The sequence below is a fragment of the Meleagris gallopavo genome, chromosome 10 (genome assembly GCF_000146605.3).
Source record: "Meleagris gallopavo isolate NT-WF06-2002-E0010 breed Aviagen turkey brand Nicholas breeding stock chromosome 10, Turkey_5.1, whole genome shotgun sequence".
NCBI classification, from domain to species: Eukaryota; Metazoa; Chordata; class Aves; order Galliformes; family Phasianidae; genus Meleagris; species Meleagris gallopavo.
In genome coordinates, this window is record NC_015020.2 from 26,853,026 (window position 1) to 26,879,362 (window position 26,337).

The 26,337-nt window shown below is 48.0% G+C and overlaps 1 protein-coding gene across 1 annotated transcript in view; it reads right to left on the reverse strand.

Moving 5' to 3' along the window:
* Positions 1-26,337, reverse strand: part of ERI3 (ERI1 exoribonuclease family member 3) — a 63,022-nt gene that overhangs the window by 23,556 nt on the left and 13,129 nt on the right. The window contains exons 3-5 of the mRNA XM_010716210.3: positions 23,432-23,491; positions 21,571-21,662; positions 4,222-4,294 (exon numbers count right to left, since the gene is read on the reverse strand). Coding sequence (XP_010714512.1) covers positions 4,222-4,294; positions 21,571-21,662; positions 23,432-23,491 — 225 coding nt within the window. The remainder of the gene's footprint in view (positions 1-4,221; positions 4,295-21,570; positions 21,663-23,431; positions 23,492-26,337) is intronic.

The following is a 26,337-nucleotide window of genomic DNA, read 5'->3' on the forward strand; positions in this document are numbered from 1 at the left end:
TAACATTGCTGCCTTCTGAGAGACCTATTTACCATGGCCAGGAGCTCGAGAGCCAGGGATAGGGGCCTAAGAGAGCACAGCTCCCATGAAGGCAAGCAGGACAGGGTCTCAAGCACCAGGTGCCTGACTACATGTGCTAAATGCTTCAGCTGTGAAGCGCTGTCTGAGAAGTCCCTCTCTGTCATTTCTGACCTTACCAGGCATTTTATATTCCCTATAGCTAGTAACTCAATCAACAGGCAATTGATAGCCATCACACTAAGCCCTCAAGAGGTTAAACTTTTGGAAGTAACTTTCAGACGTGTCAAAAAACAGACTATTTCTTAACCGCATCCATTTTAATGTTCTTCATCCAAAGCACTCATGGCAGTAACACCAAGTGCCTAAGAACTCCTTCCATCCCAAAGGCACAAGGAATTGTTAATTCAGAGAAGAGACAAAGACTTGCTAACAGCTTTTTGTTTGTTTAGAATGTGTTTACTTCCAGTTGCCAAATATTAACAAAAACATCCTATTACATCCTTCCTCTGTTGTATTTCACAAAGCCAGTAGGTGACAAAATATTTGTCCCTATGTATTAGCTGTTTGCTTCCAAGCTACAGAAACCTACAGATCACTGAAAGATGGGCCTGGAAAACACCAGCCCTGTACTTATCCCAGCATGGACTTTCTAAAGCAACCACCGTTTGTGTACCTAAACACAAGTGGACCTTTGCAAACAGAGATAAAAGATGGTCAAACGGGCCTGGGTAGCCATCCTGAGAAAAGGACAGCTCTGGCTCTGCAGTGAGTATGAAGATTGCCTTTTTTTTTTTTCTTTTCATTTTTTTTTTTCCCCCAAGTAAGTATTATTTGAAAAATAAGGAATAAAACAAATCCTTGAACGTTTCATAAAATATTCCTCAGTTTTCTTGTAACTACATAACCTCCGAAGAAGAAATGGAAGATGACGACACAGTGTTAAAAATAGCTCCCACAACCCAATTCTGGAGTCAGGGAACAGCCTGTGGCTCTGTGCCAGCTCCCCACCAACAGTTGTGCTGCGCTGCAGAAGAGACCATTAAGGCAGACTATGGCAGGGGTCTCGTGTCAAAAGTAGGAGAGAAAAACCGGCACCACTTCTTTGCTCTTTCACAGAAGACAAGGCTGAAGTTCACAAAAATGATAAGGTTTAAAAGAAATAAAAGGACATGCATCTTCACACTACATGTGAATAAACAGTATAATTAATGCATAATTAATAGCAAAACTCATTGCTGCAGGATGCTGTAGAAACTGAAAGCGTCAGCAGATTCAGAAAAAGAAACAAATGGCAGCAGATGCAGCAAACGCAATGGGTAACAGGCACAGGGTCAGGGACAGCCACCAGTCCCAGTCTAAAGGTGATGGCTGGGAACCAGAGCAGGCTGACCTGACCCACATCTGCATGTTGCACCGACAGCAGCGGCTGCACTGACAGCACTGGCTGCAGCAGAAGTTGGCACAATGAGCCACACCAGCTCCCAAAAGAGCCAGCGCAGCACAGATAGGAGCTGATCCTGGTGCAGCAGGCATTCACAAACCCATTCCTGTTACCTGAGGTTGCCGGTGGGGTAGCAGCCAGGTGACAGGTGCGCAAAGGACACACGCAGGCAGGATGGTGGCTCTCACGTGAGATGGTTTAAGGGGACAGCTAAAATGCTGCGGCATTCACAGAATGGCTCTACTTCCTGCAGCCCTCCCTCCGTGCTCAGCTCATCGAAGGGAAGAACATGATCAACTCTCTGCCCCGAGTCAGCTCTACCCTGACAGCTCACTAGAGATACACGATCGCTCAGTGACATTAAAAATGTCAGCAAACACCGATCAGGCTTGGCAGCAGGGATGTGCTACCAGGCTGGGGGAGGCACAGGGCAAGGTAAAACTTCTGCAAACTCGGTCAAGTGCATGAGCAGCTTTTCTCCCTTTGTCTTTCACAGGAGGCTTTAGATCAGATCCAAGACGCCACAGCAGCAGGCAGGATGGAGCTCAGCATTACCTGCAAGGCCAGACCAGCCCCAAAAAGTTTCCTGGTGCAATACAAGTGTGCCCCGTGTGCATGTGCAGAGGGAACATGCAATACATTTCGTTGCTGCATCGCTACACACAGGAACAAACTACGCCTGTCTCATGCACGCACCTGCCCAGCACACGTCCCTGGACTCGGATTTGCAGCTCCCAAACTTAGTGGGATTCTCTCATTATCAGTGCTCACAAGCAGAGATCCAAGTAAAAGCCAACAGGATGCAGGTGGGACTGTTCTGCAGGAAGCTGCTTTCAGTCACGCATGCCATTTACACTCAGATGAACCGTTTTCTCAACATCTGAAAGATCCAAGTCTCCACATTATCCATGACCTAGAAATTAGCAGTTTCACACCACCCCCAACATCTTCACTTCATGGATCAGGTCAGAGGCACACTCAACCTAGGAGGTGTTTCTAAGTCAGGAACTTGCCAGAGGGAGGAGAAAAGGGGCCGCCTGAGCTCGAAGGGAGGAGCAGGGGGTGAGTCACCCATCCATCCTTATTTGTCTCACGCTGGGAGCTCAGTCACAAGAAACTGAGACTGCTGGGTTCTGCTGCTTGCACAGAATTATTTATTCAGGCTGGAAACACTCACTGATAAAAACAAACACACCTGCACAGGGACAAGCAGACACAAGCCCCAGTCCATGGGTCCCATCCTACACTCTCAATCTGCAACCCCTGCAGCCAGCTGGGCAGGGGAGCACTCCCATGTTTCCCTCTATACTTCAGCCCTGTGCTTGGTGCTTCACCAATGCTCACCAGTCTTCAGCTCACTATCAGAATTTATGCTGTAGCTCAGTGCATGAATACTTGTCTTGAAGAACGGCTGCTTGTCTGGTCTGTGTTATAACACATCACAGCCCCTTCTAGGCTGAATCTAGAGCCTTGAGCTATGGAAAAGAGCCCTAAGTCATCCATCCATAGACCCAGAGGAGGAGCACAGATGGATCAACCTACTGCTGAGCAAACATCATGGGACACAGGATTATTTTTTTTATTATTATTATTCTGAAGCCATCAACCTGCTGGTTATGTAGCTGCTATCCATTCACCGGAAGTTTAGTGAACTTCAAATGGCGATCATTAATGGTCACTGAACTGCAGAATGCCCCAACGTGCTTTCAGATTTCATTTACCAAGGACCAGCAATCAGCCAAAAGATTTGCTCTGACAGCAGGGAAATACAAGACCCCTTGACAAGTTCAGCCAGGAATGTGCTGCCAGCATCCCTTGTTCAGTTCATGTTCTACCCCATTTGACAGAACAGATCATGCAAATTGTCCTTCTGCGGCCGCTCAGCTTGTCACTCATGCTTCCATTTAAAACAATAAATAAACAAAAAGAACAAAAGAAAAGCCCATAACTACAACAAGCTGTTTACAGGCAAATTCCACTTACTGAGACCCCTAATTATAAGGAAAAGGCACAGAAACCCAAATAAAACATGAAATTGGATGGGGGAAGGGAATCCTACTCACTCCAAGGTTTAACCAGAAGGACCACCCCAGATACGCTTTGCACAGATCCCAGCCTCCCCAGCCCAGCTACAGCTGGGTATCACGTTCTTTTTTTCTTTCCACTCCCATTTGCCACTTAAGGCTTCACCATGTTTATCCGTGCTGGTGCATGGCAGGCTGTCCCTTGCCAGTCAATGATGAAGCACCACACAGCAAACTGCAAGGGATTTCGCTTTGTAACCTGATCACTGGTCTCTTAGGTGGACACGCTGCTGAGACAGCACAGCATGAAGGGAAATGCTCATTTTTCTTCTAGCATATTTGCCCACTTATCAACCAGAATTTTATCAGAAGGAAACCGTGTTCCTTGGAGCCTTACACGGCTGCAAACAAAACAGAGTGAGCAGTACTGGGATCAACAAAACCTTTGCTGGTGAGAGGCCTTGCAGCATCCCACTGTTACATGGAGACACTGCACTGTGCTGCTACAATGGGATTCTCCCCAGCTGCAGAACATATCCCATCAAGTACAGTAAGACTCTATTAGAGGAGATACAATAGGGAGTCAGAGGACTCGCTGAGACCAGCTTCTGAGAAAATAGCTCATTTCAATGCAAAACAGCAGTAGTTATTAGACACCTCCTTAAGAGGAAAGAAGGAAAAAGGTGGGGGGGAGAGGGAGGGAGACGAAGACCATGGCAGCTTGCACAAAAGTACCTTTTTCAGATTAATCCACTGTTTGAAGTAATCAGCAACCGGCAGCCCTAAGTACTGGCATTGTCCTGGTAACCTGTAAGAGAGAAGAGAGAGCAGGTTTGATTCAATTACTGTCCTGACAACACAAACTCTGTTTTATTAAGCACATTTCACTCTGAGATGGAAGAGCCCCTCCAGCCTGCAGCAGCAGGCTGCACATCAGAAAGGACAGCAGCAAACAAAGCTCACGAGAGCACAGCTTGGCAGAAGCCTGACACGCACCCAGGCACAGCCAGGCTGAAGACACAAAGAGCTGCACACTGTCCCACTGCAGGTTTGAGCAGTAGTGGCCAGATCTGCAAGCATGAATGCTTAACCTCTGCCAACAGGGCTCACTGTATGGGAGCAGAGGGACACCAAGAGCCCTGGATTTGGAAAGTGGCTCCTCCTGCACAATGCCAGCCAGGCAGAGAACCCTGCTCTGCCTATGGATGGGGAAGGCTGAGAAGCAAAACCGGGGCTCCAGCTGTGCTAGAGATGAGTTATAGGAGTCCTCCCCAGCCGGTTTGATCCAATCAGGAGTAATTGATGGATCTTGTTCATTCACGTACTGCTGAGCATGCCTGGGGCGCTGGTCACAGGATCTTTAACTGAAGCAAAGGAACATCCCAAATAAATATGTCAACTAAATAAATGACTAAATTAGACTCATTTGTGCATGTTAAAAGCCACAACCCCAGGAATTGGCTTTTGCAAACAGAGGGGGTGGGGAAATCTCACAACTTCCTTAAACATGTGGGGACTGTAGGGGAGGAGGGAAGAGCCGCAAGTGCCAGCATCAGCTGCTCCAGCATCTCAGCACACATCTGGCCAGGGCAAAACATGGAGAACCCAGACTGGACTTGAGATTCAGGACTGAAGTTCAGGAACAAATTCTGAGCTGAGTGCACCATCAGCCACTGTATGGTAGCTAAGAGCTCAGCCTAGCTCCAAGCCCTCTGATTTCCAGGGCAGCATCCCTTCATATCTAGAGCAGCTGAACTATGAAGAAACCAAGGGGGGATGCAGACAGCACATCTGTGGGTAACATGAGATTCTGTACATCACAGTAACCAAAGGAATGGTGCTACCTAAATTCCTGAAGGGAAGAAAAGGACAAAAGCTGGCAAACATATTCAGAGGAATCTCCCAGAAATACGTGACCAATGCAGCCGCCATGCTCAGCCCCAGCAGTGAGCTGCCTTTGTGAGCTTGCTTAGGATGAGGAAGGGACAGACTGTGCTAAAACCAAGCACCTGGTCCTGTAAAGACATACATAGCCTCGTTTAGGAGTGGTAATTTAAGCTGTACAGAAACATTTAAATAAAGAGGTCCATAAGAATCTTTTCTGTCAAAAGAATGAGCTTGCAGCAGCAGAACCGAGGCAATCTGCAAGGTAAGCAACACAACCTGACAGCATGCCCTCATCTCTTGGCACAGCTCATCTAATGCCAGTGCCATCATAACTGCATGGCCATCACAAAAAAGTCAGCCTGCTCTGTGCACTTGGCAGCCACTATCCATGTCCATGACATTCCAGAGCTGAACAGACATAACCAAGCCCAACCAGCATCCTAGAAAAGCTGTTTTCTATGGGGGCCAAATGAAAAAACATCACAAGAAAAGGAACTATCTCAAAAAAATGATGGGTCTAACAAATGAATGGAATCAGCTCAACCTCTGGAACTGCTCACTTTAGCTAAAGAGGATCACAAGAGCAGTTAGTAAGAAATGTGTTACTAAATGGTCTCCCCTCTCAGCCCAAGAAATCTTCATTAATACAGCCTTCAACCTGGCTCCAGCTAGAGGAATAATTCTCACCTAAAATTTGGACAGGACCTAGGACAAGCCAGAACAGAACCATTCTTGTTAGCCACACGAAGTGTCAGCTAACCACCCAGTGCAATGAATGAGATCAAAGCATTTCCATCCCCGTGGGACCAAAAGGGATAGGAAACAGGACAGCTTGGTTCTTCTCCTATCCTGAGACTGATGGCAGTAAGCCCAGGGCGCTGGACAGTGGGGCTTTAATTGGAGAAAATAAATGTTCCAAATAAATATGTCAACTAAATAAATGACCCTTTTTGCAAACAAGTAACAACCCCAGAAACTGGCTGTGGAACTGTGTGACCTAAGGACATTCCCCCTCCCCCTCGGTGCTTCTGCTCCCCTCATTTCACATTAGCACCAGAGAGACTTTACCAAGTTTTTAAAGCACTGGCAGCTCCATATTCATACCATAACCTGGGCAGGATGTCAGCTTCCACTTCCTGAGCTGGAAGATTCAGGTCGGTTGACCACAGACTATCAGGAAGACAGCCCCTGAGCACCTTGCCCTTACCAAAGTACAGCCCTGTGTTCTGGCGTAGTCTAGGGCTGCAGAGCTCTCAGCATAGACATAGGGATTTGGGGGCTCTCACTGCACATAAGTCAGGATCCAGGAAAGCACTCCTAGCTTCAAGGTTGTCACCTGCAGTGGATCATTATCCCCCAGCCTAGGGACCAGGCAGCAGTTTCTTCACCACCTTCTCCAGGTTGGAATGGGCATGGCAAACCTGTGGCTCTCCTGGGGAATAAAACTGCCAAGGCCTTTAAGAAAGCATCTCCATTTATTAGGATCACTGTTGATTCAAGCAGCTCATTTGGACCAAGCTGTATCAGGCTCTGAGCAACCTGATCTAGCTGTAGGTGACCCTGTTCAATTGTGAAGGAGTTAGACTTAGATGGCCTTTAAAGGTCCCTTCCAATTCAAATTGTTCTATCATTTGGCAAACAGGCCTTATGCTCAGTATGGCTCCTTATTTGGCAAAATTCAATCTTAATCAGTAGAACAGCTGTGCTCAAGCAAATAGCTCAGGATACAGATCACAGAGTCATCAAGGCTGGAGAAGACTTTCAGGACCATCAGGTGCAAACGTCAACCCAACTTTCCAAGTCCCATCACTAAACCATGTTCCTCAGTGTCACGTGCATATATCTCTGAAATACCTCCAGGGATGGAAACTCCTCTGCTTCCCTTGACATCAAGTGAACAACAAAGGTCCCACCATGCCTCCAGCTTCTGAATGAAGACTTGCTGCCTCCTCTCCACACAATCTCACCAGCCAACGACTGTGCTTCAGGCACTTGCCAGTGAGAAGCTTGGAAATGGCTGTGGGGTCCTCCAGCCTCCGATGAAGCTCTGCTTAGCCTGCACTTCCATTTTCAGAGAGCTCCCTCACCCCAGGCTCTGTTTTCCAACCAGCCCAGATCCTCTTCACGCTGTGGGGTAAATGGGGGCTGGAGAAGAACGGGATGTAAACGGAAAGTGAGGTCACCTGGCTGCATTCCTCCCACTGAAGCCAGTGAGAAGCGCACAGCTCAGCGGTGATAAACGGCCCTGCTTTAGTTATCACTTCCCTTAAGTTAAGGAGAGCAGCCTAGTGATGGATGGGCTAGAATTTGGTTATCGGGGAAGGCTGTCAGCCAGAGTTGCCTATCTCCACACACATTTAGCAGGGCATCATTATGCGATGGCATGGAGTTAAAATATGACCAAGGGTATTGAAAGTAAGAGAGAATGGGATTAAAAAAAAAAAAAGGCAAATTGAGCAACAATAAAGGAGCGTGAGGCAAGAACGTTATCGTACTATTGACACCTTTTATCTCGGTCTGGTTAGCTAGAGCAGGGCACAAATTGGTCCTTCCCCCACTATTGTATCCTCTTGTACAAACAGAGGCAGATAAAATGTGTCACCGGTGCGATAGCATATCAATTTAACCCTAATTATCTAGGGGGTCAAACTAAGAAATAGGGGTTTCTCATTTCAACAGGTTCCTCCGCCTCTGCTCAGAGCCACCACATTAATATGGAAGGGGAGGGCCGGCCATAATTGATTTCCGTCACTCAGGTGGTCCTGGCGTATAAAAAATTAATGCTTGATTCTCCCAACTCATCAGAGCTGGTTAACGTCCATCTGCTTCTGGGTTCAAGATGTCAGGAGACAAAGAAATTGGGCCACTTTCTACACGCTGGGTGTATTGATATTGAGCCAGTTTAAAGAATAAGTCCCTCTTTGGGAAAGATAAAGGGACATTAAAGCATGATATTTATAGACTGGTTGCAGCTTTCCAAAAAAAAAAAATAATAATCATGCACTGAAGACCTTGAGTTGGAAGAGATGCAGAACATTTTAATTGTGGCCCAGCCAACCTCGCTGTGCCGAGCTGCCAAGGAGAGGGCAAGCATTCTCCTGCTCTGGAAATCCCCTGCTGAAGGAGCATGGGAAGCCTCAGTGGAGATGCTGGGATGTGGCAGCACAGAGCAGAAGCACGGTGCCACCCAAGGGAGTAAGACAGCTGCCAAGAGCAAGGCTTGGTCAAGGGGCTGGAGGAGCCCCTGCTAGGTGACTGCCTTCCCTGTGCCTCCATCCCTCTGCTTCCATCACTACACTTCACAAGAAGCAGCTGTGCCAAGACAATACATTTGGAGAGGGTCTGAGAAGCCCCAGGCTCTCGCAGAAACCCTGAGACAGGTGCCTTCTCTCCCCCCCCCATCTCGCTCTGCCTTATTCTACCCTCTCAGTTCTCTCAGCCACCCCCAAACTTGTCACAGTGCAGCAAGCCTACGAGCTGCACATCAGCTTTAAATATCAGCGTGTGTGAAGCGGGGACATGAGAGCAGGGAAGTAGGAACAGACAGAGCCAGCCTCCATTGCCTGTCAGGGAGCACTAATGAATTTCAACACCAGCAGCCATTGCTTCAGACGGGCTGGCGAGAGGAGACGGAGTTGCAGCGAGGAGCCTTTGCAGGAGCAGCCTGCCTTGTTTCAAAGCCCCTCTGTTAATAAATGTCAGAGCTGAGCTGGCTGCAGCCCTCATACTGGGATGAGTGGTTTGGGGATAGGAGGGGGACAGGCAGCTGACAGCATGCAAGTACTTGGGCTGGCATAGCTCCTCCTGCTGCACTCCCAAATGGGAGCCAGGAAAAAGTCCCAGAACCCAAGGGGCACACCCCCACTGTGGGGAATCAGAAACAACCTCCAAAGGAGCCACAACTGCAATCCCATCACCACCCAATGCCAATTGCTGGGGTTGGGGCTACGGAGAACGGTCCCAGGGATGGGCAGAGGGGTGCAGAGGCACCCAGGCACTCTGTCTGCACTACTGGCAGCAGCAAAAGGTGACAGAGCAGCCTGCCCCTCTGCTAGCACAAATGCATTCCTGAGGCAGCAGCAGCATCCAGCACAGGGGCACCACATGGCAACCGCACCGATGCACAACATGAAGGTCAATGCAAGTCTTCTTTACAAATGTCAACCTGTCATCTCTGGATATTAATGAGGGCTGACCAGCAGCTAAAATGCATCCATGCTCCATTAGTAATAAGAGAGCCACAATGCAGGAGAAGAGCACACACCGAGGCGTGCGGAGGCTCCGCAGGGCCTGGGGAGGTGTGCTGATCCACAAAGATAACAGAAGCCACTCTGAGTGCCCAGTGAGGGAAGCAGGCTGCACACAAACCCCTTCACTGGAGAGTGTGTTAGCTTTTTCCATCAATCTTTAATTGGATTAGGGTAATGAGGCTAAAAAGCCCAGGCTAAGCAGCGAGGCTAATACCTGGCACTCTCAGAGCTTCCTGTCTCTTTCTGGCCAGCACTGCTTTCCCTCTGTCCCACTCACATTTCCACCTAGGAAGCTCCAAAGGCTCGCCATCACTTGCTCGCCCTGCAAAGTATGGCATGCCTTCCACTGCCATCAACCTTAATGAAACATGAAGGCATTTAGCACCATGTGAAATCTGGCCCTTTTATGGGTTTCTGTCTGTGCGTCAGCTTGATGCTGGCAGAGATGCTATCTCAACATTAAAAGCAAGGCTGTAACACAGTAGGTATTCAGCCTCCAACAGAAGATGTTCATCAACAATTGCACACACATGATGCTACAATAAATCTATGTGCTACTGCTTAACAGCTTCTCTTAAAAAGATTCATAGCTCTATTTACTGGGCCTGATTCTCCTGCTATACATGTGGGAGTAAATCTGGAGTAACTCTACTGCTGTTAGTAGGCAGCCAATGGGAATAAGTAGCCATGAAAGTAGACTACAAATGCCGCCTTTTGATTTTAAATAAACACCTAATTACCATGCAGGAAAGCAGGACTTGCTGGTTTTACAGTTCAGCTGAGGTTAGGGGTGCAGCAGGCAGAACCTCCAAGTTCTCCAGATCAGCAAAGCAGCATTCAGGGTCAGAGCGAATGCTGCCTTCCAGCAGGGAGGAGGCCTGGGGGGACTTGCTTTTGACAGCAGAAGAGCACCAAGTTGCTCCCAAGGAAAGAGAAATTGGAAAGTCTCCAAGGCTGAGGGTCACCTCCTCAGCCCTGAGAATCTGACACTATATAAAAAACTTTAAAACAGAATTTTTACATGCAGGCTTGCTGCAACAGATTGGCCACTTACAACATCACAGAGTACCTTATCAAGAGCAGCGTACAGCCTTAGCATAGTGCGCACCTCTGGCACAGGCATGTTCTTGATGGAAGTCACCAGCCATGACCACTGCAGGTGGAGAGTTTCCCATCTTCACTGTACAGGAAATAAAGCACTGGGACAGAGAGGTGGGGAACCTCCTCACTGCAAACACACTCAGAAAAGACCCCAAGTGAGCTGTCTGAGGTTGAAGTCAGCCCTTCTTAGAGCAGCAGGCTGGAATAGAGATCTCTATTTAAATGATTCTGTGATTCATGCTGCAGTGGAGGCCAATTAGAAACACAGAGCGTGTCCTTCTTCCATCTATACAGCCTGTTAGGAAGTGTTTCATACAGAGCCTTGCCTCGTAATCGCTTGGTCCTCTGCACACGAGCTGGCGCTGAAGAGGCAGCACTCAGACTCCTGCTGCAGAGCATCATGTCTACTCCTTGATTAAGGCAGGGTACATGACGCGTTGTGTCCAAGCCCCCTCAAAACCCAAACAGGGACAAAAACTGAACTAAAATTAAAGGTGCTTCTCCCCAACTGCACAGTTTCCCACTGGAGTAGCTCCCCAGAAAACCGGAGCATACGAAACCCAGAGCAAGGTGCTGCCCAAGGACACAGCACGCATCCTGTTCCAGCTCCCTTCCCGACAGGCAGAAGAAAGCCTTGTCTCTCCCATCCCTTGCCTGTCCTTACCATTTAGCTTGTACACTCTTCAGGACCAGGGCTTCTCTGCTATGAGTCATAAACTGTTTAGTGCCTAATGGTAAAGCCTATAGACGCTTAACATAATACAATCATGTCACTTAAAGGCCATTAGTCTCCAGTCTGAACAGCATTTTTCCAGTCACGAAGGAGAGCTGCCAGCTCGGGAAGGCAGAATAAGGACGTGGGTGGCCACATGGGTCACTGGATCCACAGACGCCCAAATGACTTCTGTGATTACCTCCTCTTCCTCTCCCCACTAAGGGAAAGGAGGCAGTGGGATGGGGATAACTCCATCCCCTCTGCTGATATATAGCTGAGCATTACATGCATGACAGCTCCGTGTGCTTCCAGCATAGGCTGTGAGCACAGGATGCCCAGCACCCTGAGAAAAAGGGGCTGAGCACAGGTTTCTCTGCTGTTACAGATCAGCTCTACACAAGGGGAATCCACTTTGGGTTTTTCCTTCAGGGAGAGAGCCTGCTCCCCACCTCCAAGCACAAGCTGCCATTAGTATTTGCTTCAGCAGAGAGAAGGAGCAGTGAATCCTCCAGAGCAAAGGACAAGTGCAGCAATTAGGATGCAGGGGCTGCGGGAGCTGTTTAACAGCCCGACCCAGAGGTCAGTGCCGCCAACTCCCAGCCCCTGCATAAATATTGTATGAATCAGGGAGAGGGGCTGTTACAAGCCAGCATCAGCCCTCCCCCCTCCATCAGCACTCCGCATCTCACTAGATGTGCCAGCAACATTATTTACAGATGTGACAGTCGGGGAAATCACTTGAGTAACCAGGGGAATGGGGAAGAGGGCTGCTCAGCGGAGAAGGAGCCTGTGGCTGCAGTCTCACCCCCATTCTCTAGCTCCTTGCCTGGGTCAGAGGCTGCCCAGAAAAGCTGTAGATGCCCCATCCCTAGAGGTGTTCAAGGCCAGTTTGGATGGGGCCCTGGGCAGCCTGAGCTGATGGGGGGCAACCAGCCCACGGTAGGGAGGTTTCAACTATGTGATCTTTGAGACCCCTTCCAACCCAACCCATTCTATGATCCTGTGATCCTTATGGACCCCTTCCAACTTGGGATATTCTATGATTCTTACTTCAGGGCAGCCACACCTGCTGACGTGTATACTGGGGACATCTCTGCAGATTCCCCTAGCTGCTGTGTTTGGCACCAATCACCTCCTTCAACAGTGACCTGCCCGCTGTGTGCCCTCTGAAGATCACATTCACCTACAGTTCCTGCTGACTGGCACCATCCCTACAGCATCCTGGAAGGTCCTCTCCTTCCTATGTGCATTCTTTTACTGGAGATGGCCATTAGCTGCATACCTGTTATGATGCTCTGTACAAGTGCAAACTTGCTTTCAGGATCACTGAACCACTGAGATCAGCAACTGCTGAGGACAAGGACAGGAGAATTCTCCAAATGTACACTAGCAGCACACAAATTCCTAAGGGCATGCAACTAACACACATCCCTGCCCAGGGCAGTCACAAGGACTGCAAGATGGGGAGCACAGCCTGGATATGCTTCGGTCCCCAACACTCCTCCAGAAATGCTTCTGCTGCTCTGTGGTTGGCTGCTGAATGCAGGGCAGGCAGAAGCTCAACCTCACCATTCTCAGCTTTCCTGAGCTCACTATGCAATTAATGGGCTTAATTATTGATGGCAAAGGCAGAGAAGGAAGGAAAGAAAGAAAAAGCCAACGAGAAGGGAATGACGTGGGGGTGGCAGGCGCCAAAGGTCTCCAAAGCTCCCCTCAGCCAAGAGCAGAGACAGAGCCCCTAGCTGCTCCGCAGCTCCCATGGCCCTGCTCTAATGCTCCCTGACATGCCTCTGAAAGCAGCGAGCTGTTTGCAGTCACCACCGTGATTTGTTAGTAATTATTTTCACGGTGTCACATTGCTGTCACTCTCTTAACAAAGAGACAGGCAGCCCGAGGCTGCCTGCGAGAAAAAAACAGCAGAGAAAAGGAAGTGTCAGGCACCCAGGGATCCTCTTTGCTTCCTGGGTTTCATAACCAGAGTCCCTACCAGCTTCTGAAGGAACTTCTGAGGAAAAGTGGCAAGTGAGAATCATTTCCCATCCAGGTCACAGAAAGAGGAAATAATTACTGAGCCTCCTCCTAATTTCACCTTATCTATATAACCGGTGCAAGACCCTGGTGCTTAGACCCACTTAAGCCACCAATTTCCTACAACAAATGCAGAAAACTTCAGCAACTGACAACTTTCAGCATTCTTCTTGCATGCTCTGAATTCTTTCACATGGTCTTGCCATTGGGCTGAGTTAACCTGCTGGCAAATCTTACCTCTGTCGACCAGCTTTGCATGCGTTAACCCCTCCACACCAGCCTCATTCATTCTCTCACATTGCTGTGCTCCATGTGTCAGGAACATTCCACTTGGCATTTCCCAGTGCCAGGGATCTTGGCAGCTTCCTCACACCTGAAGCTCACAACCTGATGGCTTGCCAGCTCTGTTTTCTTGCAGACACCACAGGGATTTGACAAGAACCTCCCCTTAACCCACCCTCCACCATCCATCTCCCACCTGCCATGCGACCGCAGCCATCCATCCTTCGGCTAACGTGTCACTCAGAGGTAATCACTCCTTTCCTGTAACTGCAGAGCCTGCTCGGGCCCCCGAGGAATGGAAGCTATTTCGGCACCCGAAGTGTCACACAATATAAAGACAGAGAGATGAAAGGATGAAAGGCTCAGACACCTGGCCAGCCAGCCCTTGAAGCACCCTGTGTCTCTACGCAGAAAGCAAGTGGGCTTCATACAGCGCAATCCCAAGTCTGAATTGCATGAGACAAGCATTCTTCCTTGACAGCACACCGAGGTCATACCCTGTGGGTCGGCACAACCTGGGCTATGGAAATATTAAGCCTCACATTAAGCAAAGCCCTCCCACAATTAACTGCACAGAAGAGCACTGACTCAGAGGGCAGCTCCTTTTCAGGGGTCCTTTTAATAATCAGAAACGGCACATGCATGCTGTGAAGAATTAGGATCACCATTGGGAAGCTAAATGGCCCATAAAATGTAACCGCTCTCCTCAGCTCGGGGAGTATGGTGAGCTGGAGGAGAGAGGCTGCAGCCTTCCACCTTGCCTGGCTGCAAGCATGTGGCTGTACTAAGGATGGAGCCCAGCCCTGGCTGACACTGGCACTGATAGCAGCCCAACGTGATGGAAGAATTGAGCAAGGACAGTAGAGATGACCAAAGGCACCTACAGAAGGAGATAAAGGGTGACTTGGAATGCAGGTGCTGGGCAGATGGAAGGAGGAAGCCCTCAAAGGAGGCAAAGAAAGCTGAAGGGTCCCAGGCAGGACAACGGGTTGGGCAGCATGAGCCTCCCACACAGCACCGCTGGCACGTCACACTGCATCCTCACTTCACTTCCCTCAAGTCTTCACAAGACATGCTCTTCGGGGTGCCAAACACATAGGAAAAGGAAGCTCCAACATGGAATGGACTTAGCTCAAAAAGTTATCTGCAGCTGTGGTGTCCACACTCACCCAGACATCCACTCCTCAGGCTACAGAGAATGGCTGGACAACGCACTGAGAATACGCTGGAGGGAAAATACCAGGGATGACCTCAAGATGGCCCAGTAGGTCTGTGCCAGCCAGGAGCTCCAGGAGGAAAGGGACTGAACCCATCCAGGAAAATGGCTCCCAACAGGAAACAAGCATGCAAACAATTAAAATGCTTTCAAGAAAGCCACCGAGTTATGCCAAGCTCGACTGTAGCAAAGAGGCTGCTCCCAGGCTAGCAGTATTTTTCAAGCAGAGCTCTCCAACCTGAGCAGCCACGATCACACTACTCCCAGCAAAGCCACTGGGAAGGCAGCAGTGATGACAACACACAACCGCCTTGCTTCTGCTGGGAGCTCAGAGGAGCTGAGATCCAAAGGGAGACAGCTGACATTTCAGCCCCAGCATGAAACACTACAGCTGTCTAGTGCTAGAAAAATTAAGCTTTTTGAAGTAATAAGGAAAAGTCACAACTGATGAAGCTACTCCTCATGCCGCACACACCCGAACTCAGATGATAGAGTCCTCCAGTGGTTTCTCCTTAACAGTCCTCAAGTCAGCCAGCTTTCTGACCCCTCAGGGCACGGAGTAACCATGAAGTTGAGTTGCTATCAGAGGCCTCTCTGATATATGCAGAGAAGGCCAGGGATGCTTTTTACCAAATATTCATTATGGATCCATTGGTTTTGAAGCTGTTTTGCCTAAATTCATTATAATGCTGGACATAGAATTCACCTTAGAGATTTCTATTGCAGAAGGAATTATTTTTCCCTATTGTATGTAAGATGATACTGGGACCAATGGCTTGCATTCAGTCCAATATAACTGTTCAAATGCAGCTTGCATTACTTTATCCAAGTATGGAAAATCCACCTCTCCATTTGTTACCCCACCTCAAGGGTTCATTGCTGGCAATGAAGTATTTCATGCAACGCCTGTCTCATTTTCCCCTACACCATAAATTTATTTCAAGTTTCTCCACCAACTTCTTTGGCACTGATTCCCAAGCAGGAGCATCCATGCTCCACAGTGTGCATCAGGCATCACAACTCAATAAATCTTTGGCAACTACAGCCCTGACTGACAAACATCTCTGCTATGACGTGCCAGGCAAGCAGCAGACCCAAAAGTGATAGTCCACTGTTTGATGATCCCTGTGCAAAGACTTCATGTCCAAAACTTAACACAAAGGCATTCTCACAGTCACACATCTCAGTGCTGCTCGCAAGAAGCCTCATGCAATCAACACATTTCAAACAAAGGCAGGAACAGGAGACAGGTGGGGAACCGCTGCAGAGGGATAACAAAAATCAAGGGTGCAAAACTAATTTTAAATAAGCATTGTACACTCTTATTTTTAAGGGGAAAACCTTAAAAATCCAAGATTTATTTTGCATCACTGATATCATTTCCTTTAAAAACAAAAAGCTGGCCTGCAGGGTCAGAGAAGTGAATGGGGTCTGTGCTGCTCCCTGTAAGTGCTAGAGGAGAGCATGCTCATAAGGCTCCCTTGCTTAGCTCCGGCAGTGCACTTTAGGATGTAATTACATGAACAACTCCATCAGCAGAGCTGACTCAAAAGGTTCCTGACCCTGGATATTCAGTCCCATCCCTGCACCGTTGTTCACCATCCTCTTCTTGAGCCAGTGTAACCACATATATCCTTATATACCATAGACTTGGTCAGCAGAACAATCTGCATTAAAGTAACAAAAAAGCTAATCTAAAGATTTTAGTTGGAATTACTGCCTTATTTTTAAAGGCAGATTACTATATTTCTGTTACCAGCTCTTCCCTCAAAGCCACTGTCTGAATCTAGCTCCTGTGATGCCGTCAACTAACCAGCTCACTCTGTACCTTCTCCTGCCTCTCCCCAGTTACCCACACAGCCCCAGGCACCCAACTCAGGGGCTGCCTGCAACTTCTGCCCCATGCAGAGACTGCTGACCCTCTCTTGTTACTGTGCTAAAGAAGAGCACGCGTAATGGACACCAACACCATTGATTCTTCATCTTCTTCATGACCTAATGCTGATTCCAAACCAAGCCATAAGGACAGAAGGACAGAAAGACCTACCGACACACTCTGAGCCGGTATCAGAAGGCAAGCGTCCTCCCAGTCAGTGCCACTTGCATAGGAAGGGCTAAAAGAGTAACACTGAATTAAGCAGTGGTATAATTCATTGCTCAGAATTTACTAATGTGCAACCTAGGAAGAGCACCAAGGGCTATAAACATTTCAAGATACTTCACAATGTTATATCACCGCATTAGAGAGTACTCGCATTTTAACACTTATTTAAGAAAATAAAAAACAACTGGGCAGTAGTTTCCTGTAAAGAAATAAATTAGCACATTGTGATCAGCCACAGTAAATGCAGTACAAACATCTTCATACTGCAGGTACACAGAACAAAGCCTACGCATGTTTTTACTCTTCTGCTGCATTTGCAGAAAGATCCAAACCTGGTAGAAGGACTGACTTGTGCTTCTGACATTAAGGTGCAGCTCTGAGGTTCACCAGATGTGGCTTCAGCTCCTTTCTCTGCCTCTGCCTATATGTACGATGCACGTGTGACCACAGGCCTATCACCTACCTGCACTGTGTCTCAGCTCTGCAGCAGGAACACACAGTGAAAACATTCCTTTGGTTGCCAAGATTAATTCACATTGTGCTTATAGAGTGGGCAAAATGGTTCCACACACAGAGGGAGGCAATCTGACATTTCAGAAAAGAGAAACCACACTAAAGAGCTTACAACACAAGGGCTCAACCTCGGCAGACTCCGAGTATCCTCTTTTTCCGCTAAAATCATCTCCTGCAGTCAGCGGCTCCCTCGGCCCTTCAGGGGTACGTTACCCTCACCACTCAATGCCACATCAATGTGATTTGTTTAACCACCAGCAGCAGTTCCACCTGCGTGCAGGATGAGGTTCTGGCACTAAAGCTGGGTCTGAATCCGGCCCCGGAGCTTTTCAACTCGGAGGAGAGCTCCTTGCAACAGGCTGAAGGAATCCTCCCGCTGTGCCCGAGGACCGTGTGCCTAACGAGGCTGTATCCCAACTCATACTTTAGCTTGGCAGGTCTGGTGCTCCTTTCATCTTTTGCTTCAGGTAGCTCTCTTTAATTAATAACATTTCTGTGTCGGCACAGGGAACTTTCCACCCAGAATGAATGGCCTTCTCTCATTAGACCCACGACTGTCATGATGTATTCAAGAGCAGGAGTGTGATTCATTCCCTTGTCTGGGAATGAGGGGTGCTGCTGGGGGGTGGAGGGGAGAAGTCTCTGTAATGAGTGACTGATATTTGCTGAAGCTGAGATGCGACTCTGTCGGCTTGAACTGCCTTGTCAGGACATGCCTTCAGAAAGGTGATGTTCCTACTCAAGAGGTTTTCCTCATTAAAGAAATTGCATCTTAACAAGAGGGAAGGGGAGGGGCAGCAGGAGAGCTGCTGTCTCCCCGACTCCAGCCTGGCTCAGAGCTGAAAGCCGACAGCCAGCAGCACTGTTTCGGAGCCCTCTCTCTAGCAGCAGCAGCCAAATCTTCCAGCAGTGACTTTCCTTTGTGTTTTGCTCCATGACCACGACAAAGCTATGAGTAGCAGGGCAGAGGACCTCAACTGGTGCCTCCACGAGCCCTTCCCAGGTGCATGTCCTTCTCCTGGCTCCTTGTGACTGGTGCTCAGAGGGAAGCTAGGCAGAAACAGCTCTGTGATTTACCGGGAAAGCTCAGATGTTCAAGAAAAGTCAAGTGCACAGCCACAAAGCACCTCATTCTCTGAAGACTCCTAAGACAAGCAGAGGCTTCATGGGTCCTTTAACAGCTGAGCGTTCATCTTGAATGCTGCTAGACACCCTCGTAAGAGCTCTGCACCTTGGCAAACACTGTTACTTTTGCACTTTTCTCTCAGCTGAGTACTGTGCATGCTGCAACTCCTGGCTTTGACAGGATTATTTACCCACCTTGTCCCCACATCCACCACTGGATGGTGACAGGCTGGTAGGTCCTCTTCTGTGACCCAGCCAACACCCCAAATTCAATTTGCTCATCTGTGTGCTTCCTGGTGTTCTGGCACCTGCTGGAAGCACCCACAAGCAGGCAGGCCTGTCTGGAAGACATCATTCCTCAGCACATGTAGCACAGCACACATAGACTGAAGCCAAGCAGTGCCCAAGTCTTTGCTGGAGAAGCCAGGAACAAAGCTGCATAGTTTTCTACCAACAGCCAAGCTAAGGACAAGGAACTACAAACCACACAGGAAACTGGTAAGAGGAACACAGCTTGCTCCAGAACTCCTCTAGAATCCAGTGGGATTTTCACCATGCAATGCTTCCATGAACACATTCCTCCAAACTTGGACAAGCAGCACCACCTCCCCGCTCTGTCCCAGTACCTTCAGCGCCAAGCACGTGGACTCCACTCGATAGAACAGGGCACCAGCATCACTGCAAGTCTTTTAGGGAAGCACAAGGTAATTCCCTGGAATATTTCCTAGATGTTCCACCTCTCTGAGAATGCATCTCCCTGCCTAAGCAGCCTTGTTTCAGCTCTGCGCCTTCCCTCTTTAAAAAGAGATGCTCAGTTCTGCTTTGCTAAACCCTATTTGGCAATGTGTCTACACACACGCAAACTTAATTAGTTTAGGAGGGAGACTCGGCATTTGTGGTGACGGATAAAAGTAATGGGAAATGAGACAAGTCAGAGCTGGCAGGGAGTCCTCACTCAAGCCTCATTCACTGGCATGGAGCTAATCAGATGTGACGCTGCACGCTGCTGCACCCAATCGGTGGCGGAGCAGTGCGATGCTCTCCTTGCTGAGCGGCTGCAGCCAGGCTCCCCGTATCTGTGGTTGGAAACATGAAATGTATTTTCTGCTCTGCCCTGGAGACGCTTCAGGATTGAATTCTGAAGTTAATGGTTTAAAACATTTTTTAAAAGGAAGAGGGAGAAATGAACCACTCACTGCAGCCTCATGGCCAGGAGTGGAGTGTTCTTTTCCAGCTGACTAGTGAGGCACAGTCCATGCAAAAGACCGCTGCAAATGGTGAATCAAGTATCTGGGCTCCAGAGCTGCGTGTCCTGCTGGCTCAGCTCACCCCACAGTCCCCATGGCTCACCAGAAACAGGACTCATCTTCACTATATTTCCCCACTATTGGCCTCTGATGAAAGAGAAAAATGCAGAAGGTTGTCTATTTCATACAGACACTGAGTTATGATGTCATCATCTGGAAACCTTGTTAGCCTGGTGTGAAGGGGATGGAAAGATGGGCTTCGAGACATAGCAAACCACTGTTTGTTCCTCACAACCACCACCAAAAGCAGTAAACTGGACTCTCAAAACAACAATAGAGAAGGAAAGCACCAAGAAAAGAGTTTGGAAATAGATGTTTAGCACATCCCTTCAGCTGTCTTTGTGTCGGTCTCTAACAAATGTTTAAGCACGATTTACAAAGAAAATCACATTAAACCAGTGACAGAAGAATTGGCAATATACTCATATACAAGTTCTGGTCATGACTCCAGCAGAGTCCCAGCAAATTCTGACTCAAAAGAGCATGGCAAATTCCTCATCTCCACTAGCGCTTGTGCTGCTGCTTCGATCCCCGTATCTCATGTCTCACTAATCACACCATGTGGAAGCAAGGAGCTGCCACTCTACAAAGACCACTCTGCAGGGGAGGAACCGGTGCTGATTGCTCCCTGGCTGTGTGCAGTTTATTTAGGCTTCCAGCTTGTGGAAACCAACGTCACAGCGAACACCAAGTAACACTACTAACGAGTTGTGGATGTCAGCTTAGCTTCGTATGTGTCAAGTCCAGGCTTTACTGATGTGATAACAACAGGAGCCTTTACCCAGCACTCTGAGGAAATGAAAAAGCTGAAGCAAGTTTACAGCAATTCAGGTGAATTCAGTGCAGTATGATAATACTCCGCAAATATCTTACAGGTTAGATTAATTTCATTCTTAGGCACAACTTCAATTCTTCAAAATCACTTTTCTGGGTTGCTGGTCTAGCTGTTTACACGAGAAAACATGCACATACACCAGCACTTGTAGACCTCAGTGCAGGTCCCCACCTGGTACTCTGCCAGTCACCCCACTCATGAACGTGACCTCAGCGATACAAAAGACTGATGAAGCATGTCAGACTTGGCTTGTACTCTTTTCCCAAAGACTACTTTAATTCACATCCAGTTAGCGTGCCAAGATGACAGGGGACAAAGGATCTGCATGCCAAAGTCAGGTAAAGTCTACTGCTTGATTTGAGTGTTCAGAAATGGTTCAGAAATGGAATTTCATTTGTATGCTTAGGGATGATCATCCCTTTGGAAAACATGTTGGCTAAAAACAGGAAATATCACAAAGCCCCAGTTTAAACCTTTCTCAGGGTTATGAAAGAATTCATTTGCTATAGAGATTATCCTGGGCAACGATCTGGCACTATGCCTAGCACCTACCTGTCTTCTTAAACAACCCTCCACTCCCAATTATGCACGGCGAACAACGATTTCCCTGAAAAATAAAGACTGGGGACAGTCGGAGGCTTGTAAGGACAAAGATATCCACATTACAGACAAGCATGGAGCAATAAAGCCCAGAAAAACCTCCCTCCCTTTCCATACTCACATCACTTTCAAATCCCAGTCTCCACAGGTCACAAAAATCGACTTGACGCTGGGATCTAAGAGTCCTTCCTTTGCCATCCATTCGTCGACCCTCTGAAAGGAAGGCAAGAAAAGGGGATGAGTTTTGCAGAGACAGGCCGAGCCACAACAGTTAAACTCAGATAAGCTGCTTGCAATCAAGTGAGAAGAAAATTGTGATCTTATCCACCCCTCTCCCTCTCTCTCTTCTCTTTTGCTTGCCATCTGAACAACAGCACGTTTGGACCTTTGAAGATTTCTGATAGGAGACATCAGGCAACCAGAGCGGAGATGATCTTATCAGGCACCACAGCTGCTCTGCTCACAGAGGGATGGAAGTTGTGCAGCCTTAATGGGACGATACAGCTGCGCTTTTAACTGGCATTCCTGCACTTCTCCTCTCCCTGTACCAAATGGGCTTATAGGGACCTCAAACTGTTCTCCCTTCAGCCAAGAAGAATGCAGTTACTTCTTGAAGCACTCTACTGTGATCTGGGGAGGGCAAGAGAAGCCAAAGCAGGAGACTCCACGATGGCCCTCCAGGCATCAGGCTGTCAGCTGAAGGGAATGAGGCAGCCAAACAAATCTGAGCAGGAGCTTCTGATTACCTGCTTGAATAACAAGCATCCTGGGATGGTGTTCCTCACCCACAGCATTGCTCACACACTCCACACAAAGGATATGGGAGAGAGAGAGAGAGAGAGAGACAAAGGACTGGGTACATCTGAACACTGCAGCAGTTACAGCCGAAGGCAGGTGTCCCCCCTTCCACTCCCAGGTTTGGTCTCTCCTTGCTCCTTACAATTCAGTCAGCATGGGTTTCAAGTGAGCCCATATTCCCAATAAACTTCCCGCAGGAACAGATGTTCTGGATCCACTTCACAAATGGGCCACAATAATCTGGAGGATGCACACTCACCTTAGGGAAAAACCAGGCAGAATTAACCTAGGCTAAACCCCCTAAGAAGACATTCATTCCAGCTAGGACAGCCCTCCACCCCAAAGCAGAACGCTTCTGGCCCCACAAGAACCTGCACCTCCAGGATCTGGCAGCAAAGCTCCCACTGCAACCCTGCTGAACTGTTATGTGAGTGCCCACGAAGTGCTGTCTCCATGGAGGATTTTAAAGCTCTTAATTTGATTTCTTCACATAAGCAATTGTTACAATTATTCTGATTAGGAACAATTAGGTAACACAGCAGTGGAAATCCTGACAGAGACAATGCATTGAGCAGCAACCTGCAGCCTGAGAGGGCTCTGCTTGGGGAGGTTTCCTTCATTATTTGACTACCAACAAAAGCTATTGATGGAGAAACACTTCCAAGCTAATTAAGCTCTAAATGCTGTAGGAATTCAACATTAAGCAGATGGCATTATTAGGGCTATATCTGCATTTGCAAATCCTCCAGATTAGATTTTAGAGGCATTTTCCTTCGATGCTACGTGTATTATTTAGCATTTAAATAGGTAGAAAAAATTAATTTAATAAAGTGCTGAGGGAGAGGAAGGAAAAAAGACAGAGCTTCCAGAGCAGTGGTCTCAAGCAACGCTTCGGTCCTTTAAAACTGGCTCAAGCAAGAATCGCCTCTTCTCCTGTCTACTGGCAAGAGTTTGGATATCTTGTCAGTACCCTTGACATGAGCAGCTGGAAATGACAGATCAATGGTTCAATACTCTCAGCAGCGTGTCACCGACGTGACAGCAAATGTTATTCTAATGAAGCTGTAATCATAGTCAAATTACGCGGTTCGATTCTCAGCGAGGGGAGGGTGCAGGGAAGGAGATGAAGAGGAGACGACAGGACCAGAGGTCAGAGTTCAGGAAATAAAGGTTACTCTGCTTACCTCAAGCACTTGCTGGAGGCTCGGCTGCCCATCCACCATGCCTTGAATAATCCCAGTCAGCTGAAATGAGAGACAAACAGAGAGCAGCCATCAGAGCAGCACTCAAAAGATCATTAGAAAGGTCTCCTCTGCTGTCCATCTCCCTGCAACCAAAACACGCTCTTGTGACCTGCGTGGGCGCTGTCGAGGGATCAGCCACAGCAGAGCCACAGGCAAGGGCACAGCTCCATCCCGAACACAGAGAAGTACGGGGCTCCCGCCGCCCCCCCAAAGAACAATGAACTCCCAATGGGGCAAGAGGCACTCGGGGAGCAGTAGTGCCACTGCACGGCCTGACATGGTGTCCCAAAGCTGCCCTTTCCCAGTTATTCCTGTTCTGATGAGCTCTACTGGGGGCTCTGGGCATGCCCCTGGTACTGGGATGAGACCACACCATCACTCAGTGGGAACTGCTGGGAATTCATTCATTCCCTGTGCTGGGCAGTAAAGCATTGCAGCAGGATGGCTTGGCTGCTGAAGGGTAGGTACATGCACAGAGAGATGTGGTCTCATGGGCCTCCACCTGTGATAGCTTGAGGCACACAGAAAGCAGATAATTTTTCTGTCTGTCTTCCAACTGACAAAACCGTCTTTTAACATATTGAATATTGGAGGTCAGTAGCTTGCCATCAATGCACCCAAGTAATTAAAAAAATCATTATTATAACAAGTGCACACTCCAGTATTTCCCTTCATTTGGCATTTTGCAGGAGACTAGCATGGCCTCTTGCACAGAACGTCTCAGCATAAACCACAGGGCTCTGCTACAACATGGCAGCTGGCAGCAGCTCTGCTGCTTTACTTCTCTGTTCCATTGGCTGCTTGGTTTACAGCACTGAACTCAGAAGAAGGGGAACAAGAAAAAAAAAAAAAGATTAAACTCCAATTAAACTGTAATTGCATTTAATGAATACCAAATACCTGACTCACTGAATAAGCTGCAAGTGAAAAGATTATTTTCTCATCGTGACTTTCATGGAACAGTAATATATATCTTTTAGGGAAAGTATTCTAATTTTAAGAATGCAGAGTTCCTCTAGGTGGGTTTCTCAAGTTCATCAAGTCATTATAAGGTGGAATTTTAAGGAAGTGTAGGGACACAGACACTCATATCCTAGAAACTGTTTTCATATTAATCTGTATTTTAATTGGATAACAGCTGCTGCCTGCAGACTTCCCATATTCTAAGAGGCAAATAGATTTAGGAGATTAGCATGCAGCTCTTCAAAGTGGTTTTTAAAGCATACTGGCTGGCTTCTTCCCCTCCTCGCTGCCTCTCCCCACACATCTGCCTGGCACAGGAGGACAGAGCCAGCCCAACTGCAGGAAGTGCCTGAAGGATAGGTACAATTCATCACCAAAGGGATTGCTCAAAGGGGACCAGCTTTCTGCTCTCCCATCTTTTGCCATCTTTTCTGCTCTCAGTTACGTACATCACCTGCAACACCCACCCAGGTGCACTGGCTTTCTGCAGTATTATCTGATCTCACGCTTCTGATAAAATATAAAAACATCAAATTGCACCATTGTAGTTTCACTGGTGATTCCAAGAAGCACATGGTATTTGGGAACATAAACAAGCGATAAGGCATTTATCTTTCTGTATTTTTATTGTCTGTTCCTTCAGGAAAAAAAAAATAAATCAATAAAAATTAATCATAAAAAGAGAGCAAAGTACCATGAAAAAGCCTGAAAAGCACCTCATGTGTAGAGGGATCCTGTCATTTCAGCTCCTGGTATGAGCTTTCCTGGGCATCAAACCACCTGTATCTTCCAAAAGGGCAGAAGGAGCTTTTTCTCCCCACTTTCTCTGCCTGACACCAGAACCAAGCCTTATAGTTCGTGTCCTGCCAAGAGATATGGGATCAGAGCAGGGCAACAGAACAAAGCAGTGTGGAAGGCATGCTCCCAGCAGTGGTGTGGGAGGTTGGAGGAACCTTCTGAAGCCGGGATACAGCTCAGCCACCGCAAAACCTAAGCAGAGAGATGCCCTGGAGGTGACTGCAAGCCCTTTGCCCTCGCAGACACCCTTTTCATGTTGCTTTCTTCAGCAAGAGGAGTGTGAGAGATGCTCCAGACCAGAAGAATACCATTGGGTGGCCCTGCTGAGCCTCACATACACACTCCTTACTGAGCAGCGCAATCACCTTCTGGCAAAGCAGTGGGTAGGGAAAAGGAAAGCAGAAGCAGGGCAGCCAGATTCCCATGCAGTGTCAACACTGCTGCTTTTGCACCAGAGTTTATCTGAGAAACCATCGTATTTCTACTCCAAGACAGTTTGCTGATTACCTAAACACTTGTCTCTGGTGTACAATCTGATAATCAGGCCTGGTCTTTCTTTGTAGACAAAGAGGCCAATAAATCTCACCCTTTGTAAGTAGAGGTGCCTAGACAAAGCCCTTTACTGGCGTTTAGCAAAATGGATATTTTTCAGGCAACAAAAATCAGTTGAAAGCTGATGGTGAATGCTGGAGCTGTGCAGGCAGGAGCTGAGCTGGAATGGAATACACATCACAGCTGGGGCTGCTCTTGGGGCTGCCTATGTCTCCCAAACCCCATAGGTCTCTATAGAGCCTCTGCAAAAAGCAGTGCAAGAGATAAATGTATCGGGGTGGGGGAAGTTGCAACAGAGAAATTGCTAGGAAAGGGAATGTCAGTAGGAGTGAATAAGTGAGATGACTTCTCTAGAAATCCAATGACACACAGCACTTACCTTCCAGGCCTTACTCTAGAAGGGAACATTGCTCTTAGGTGCAAACTGTGAGATCTATCACAGCAGACATCTGTATCAGCATACGTCCAGCAAGTCTCCTGTGCATAGGGGCAGCCCAAGTAGATGTCAAGCCTTCTCATGTTAAGGTTGCAAA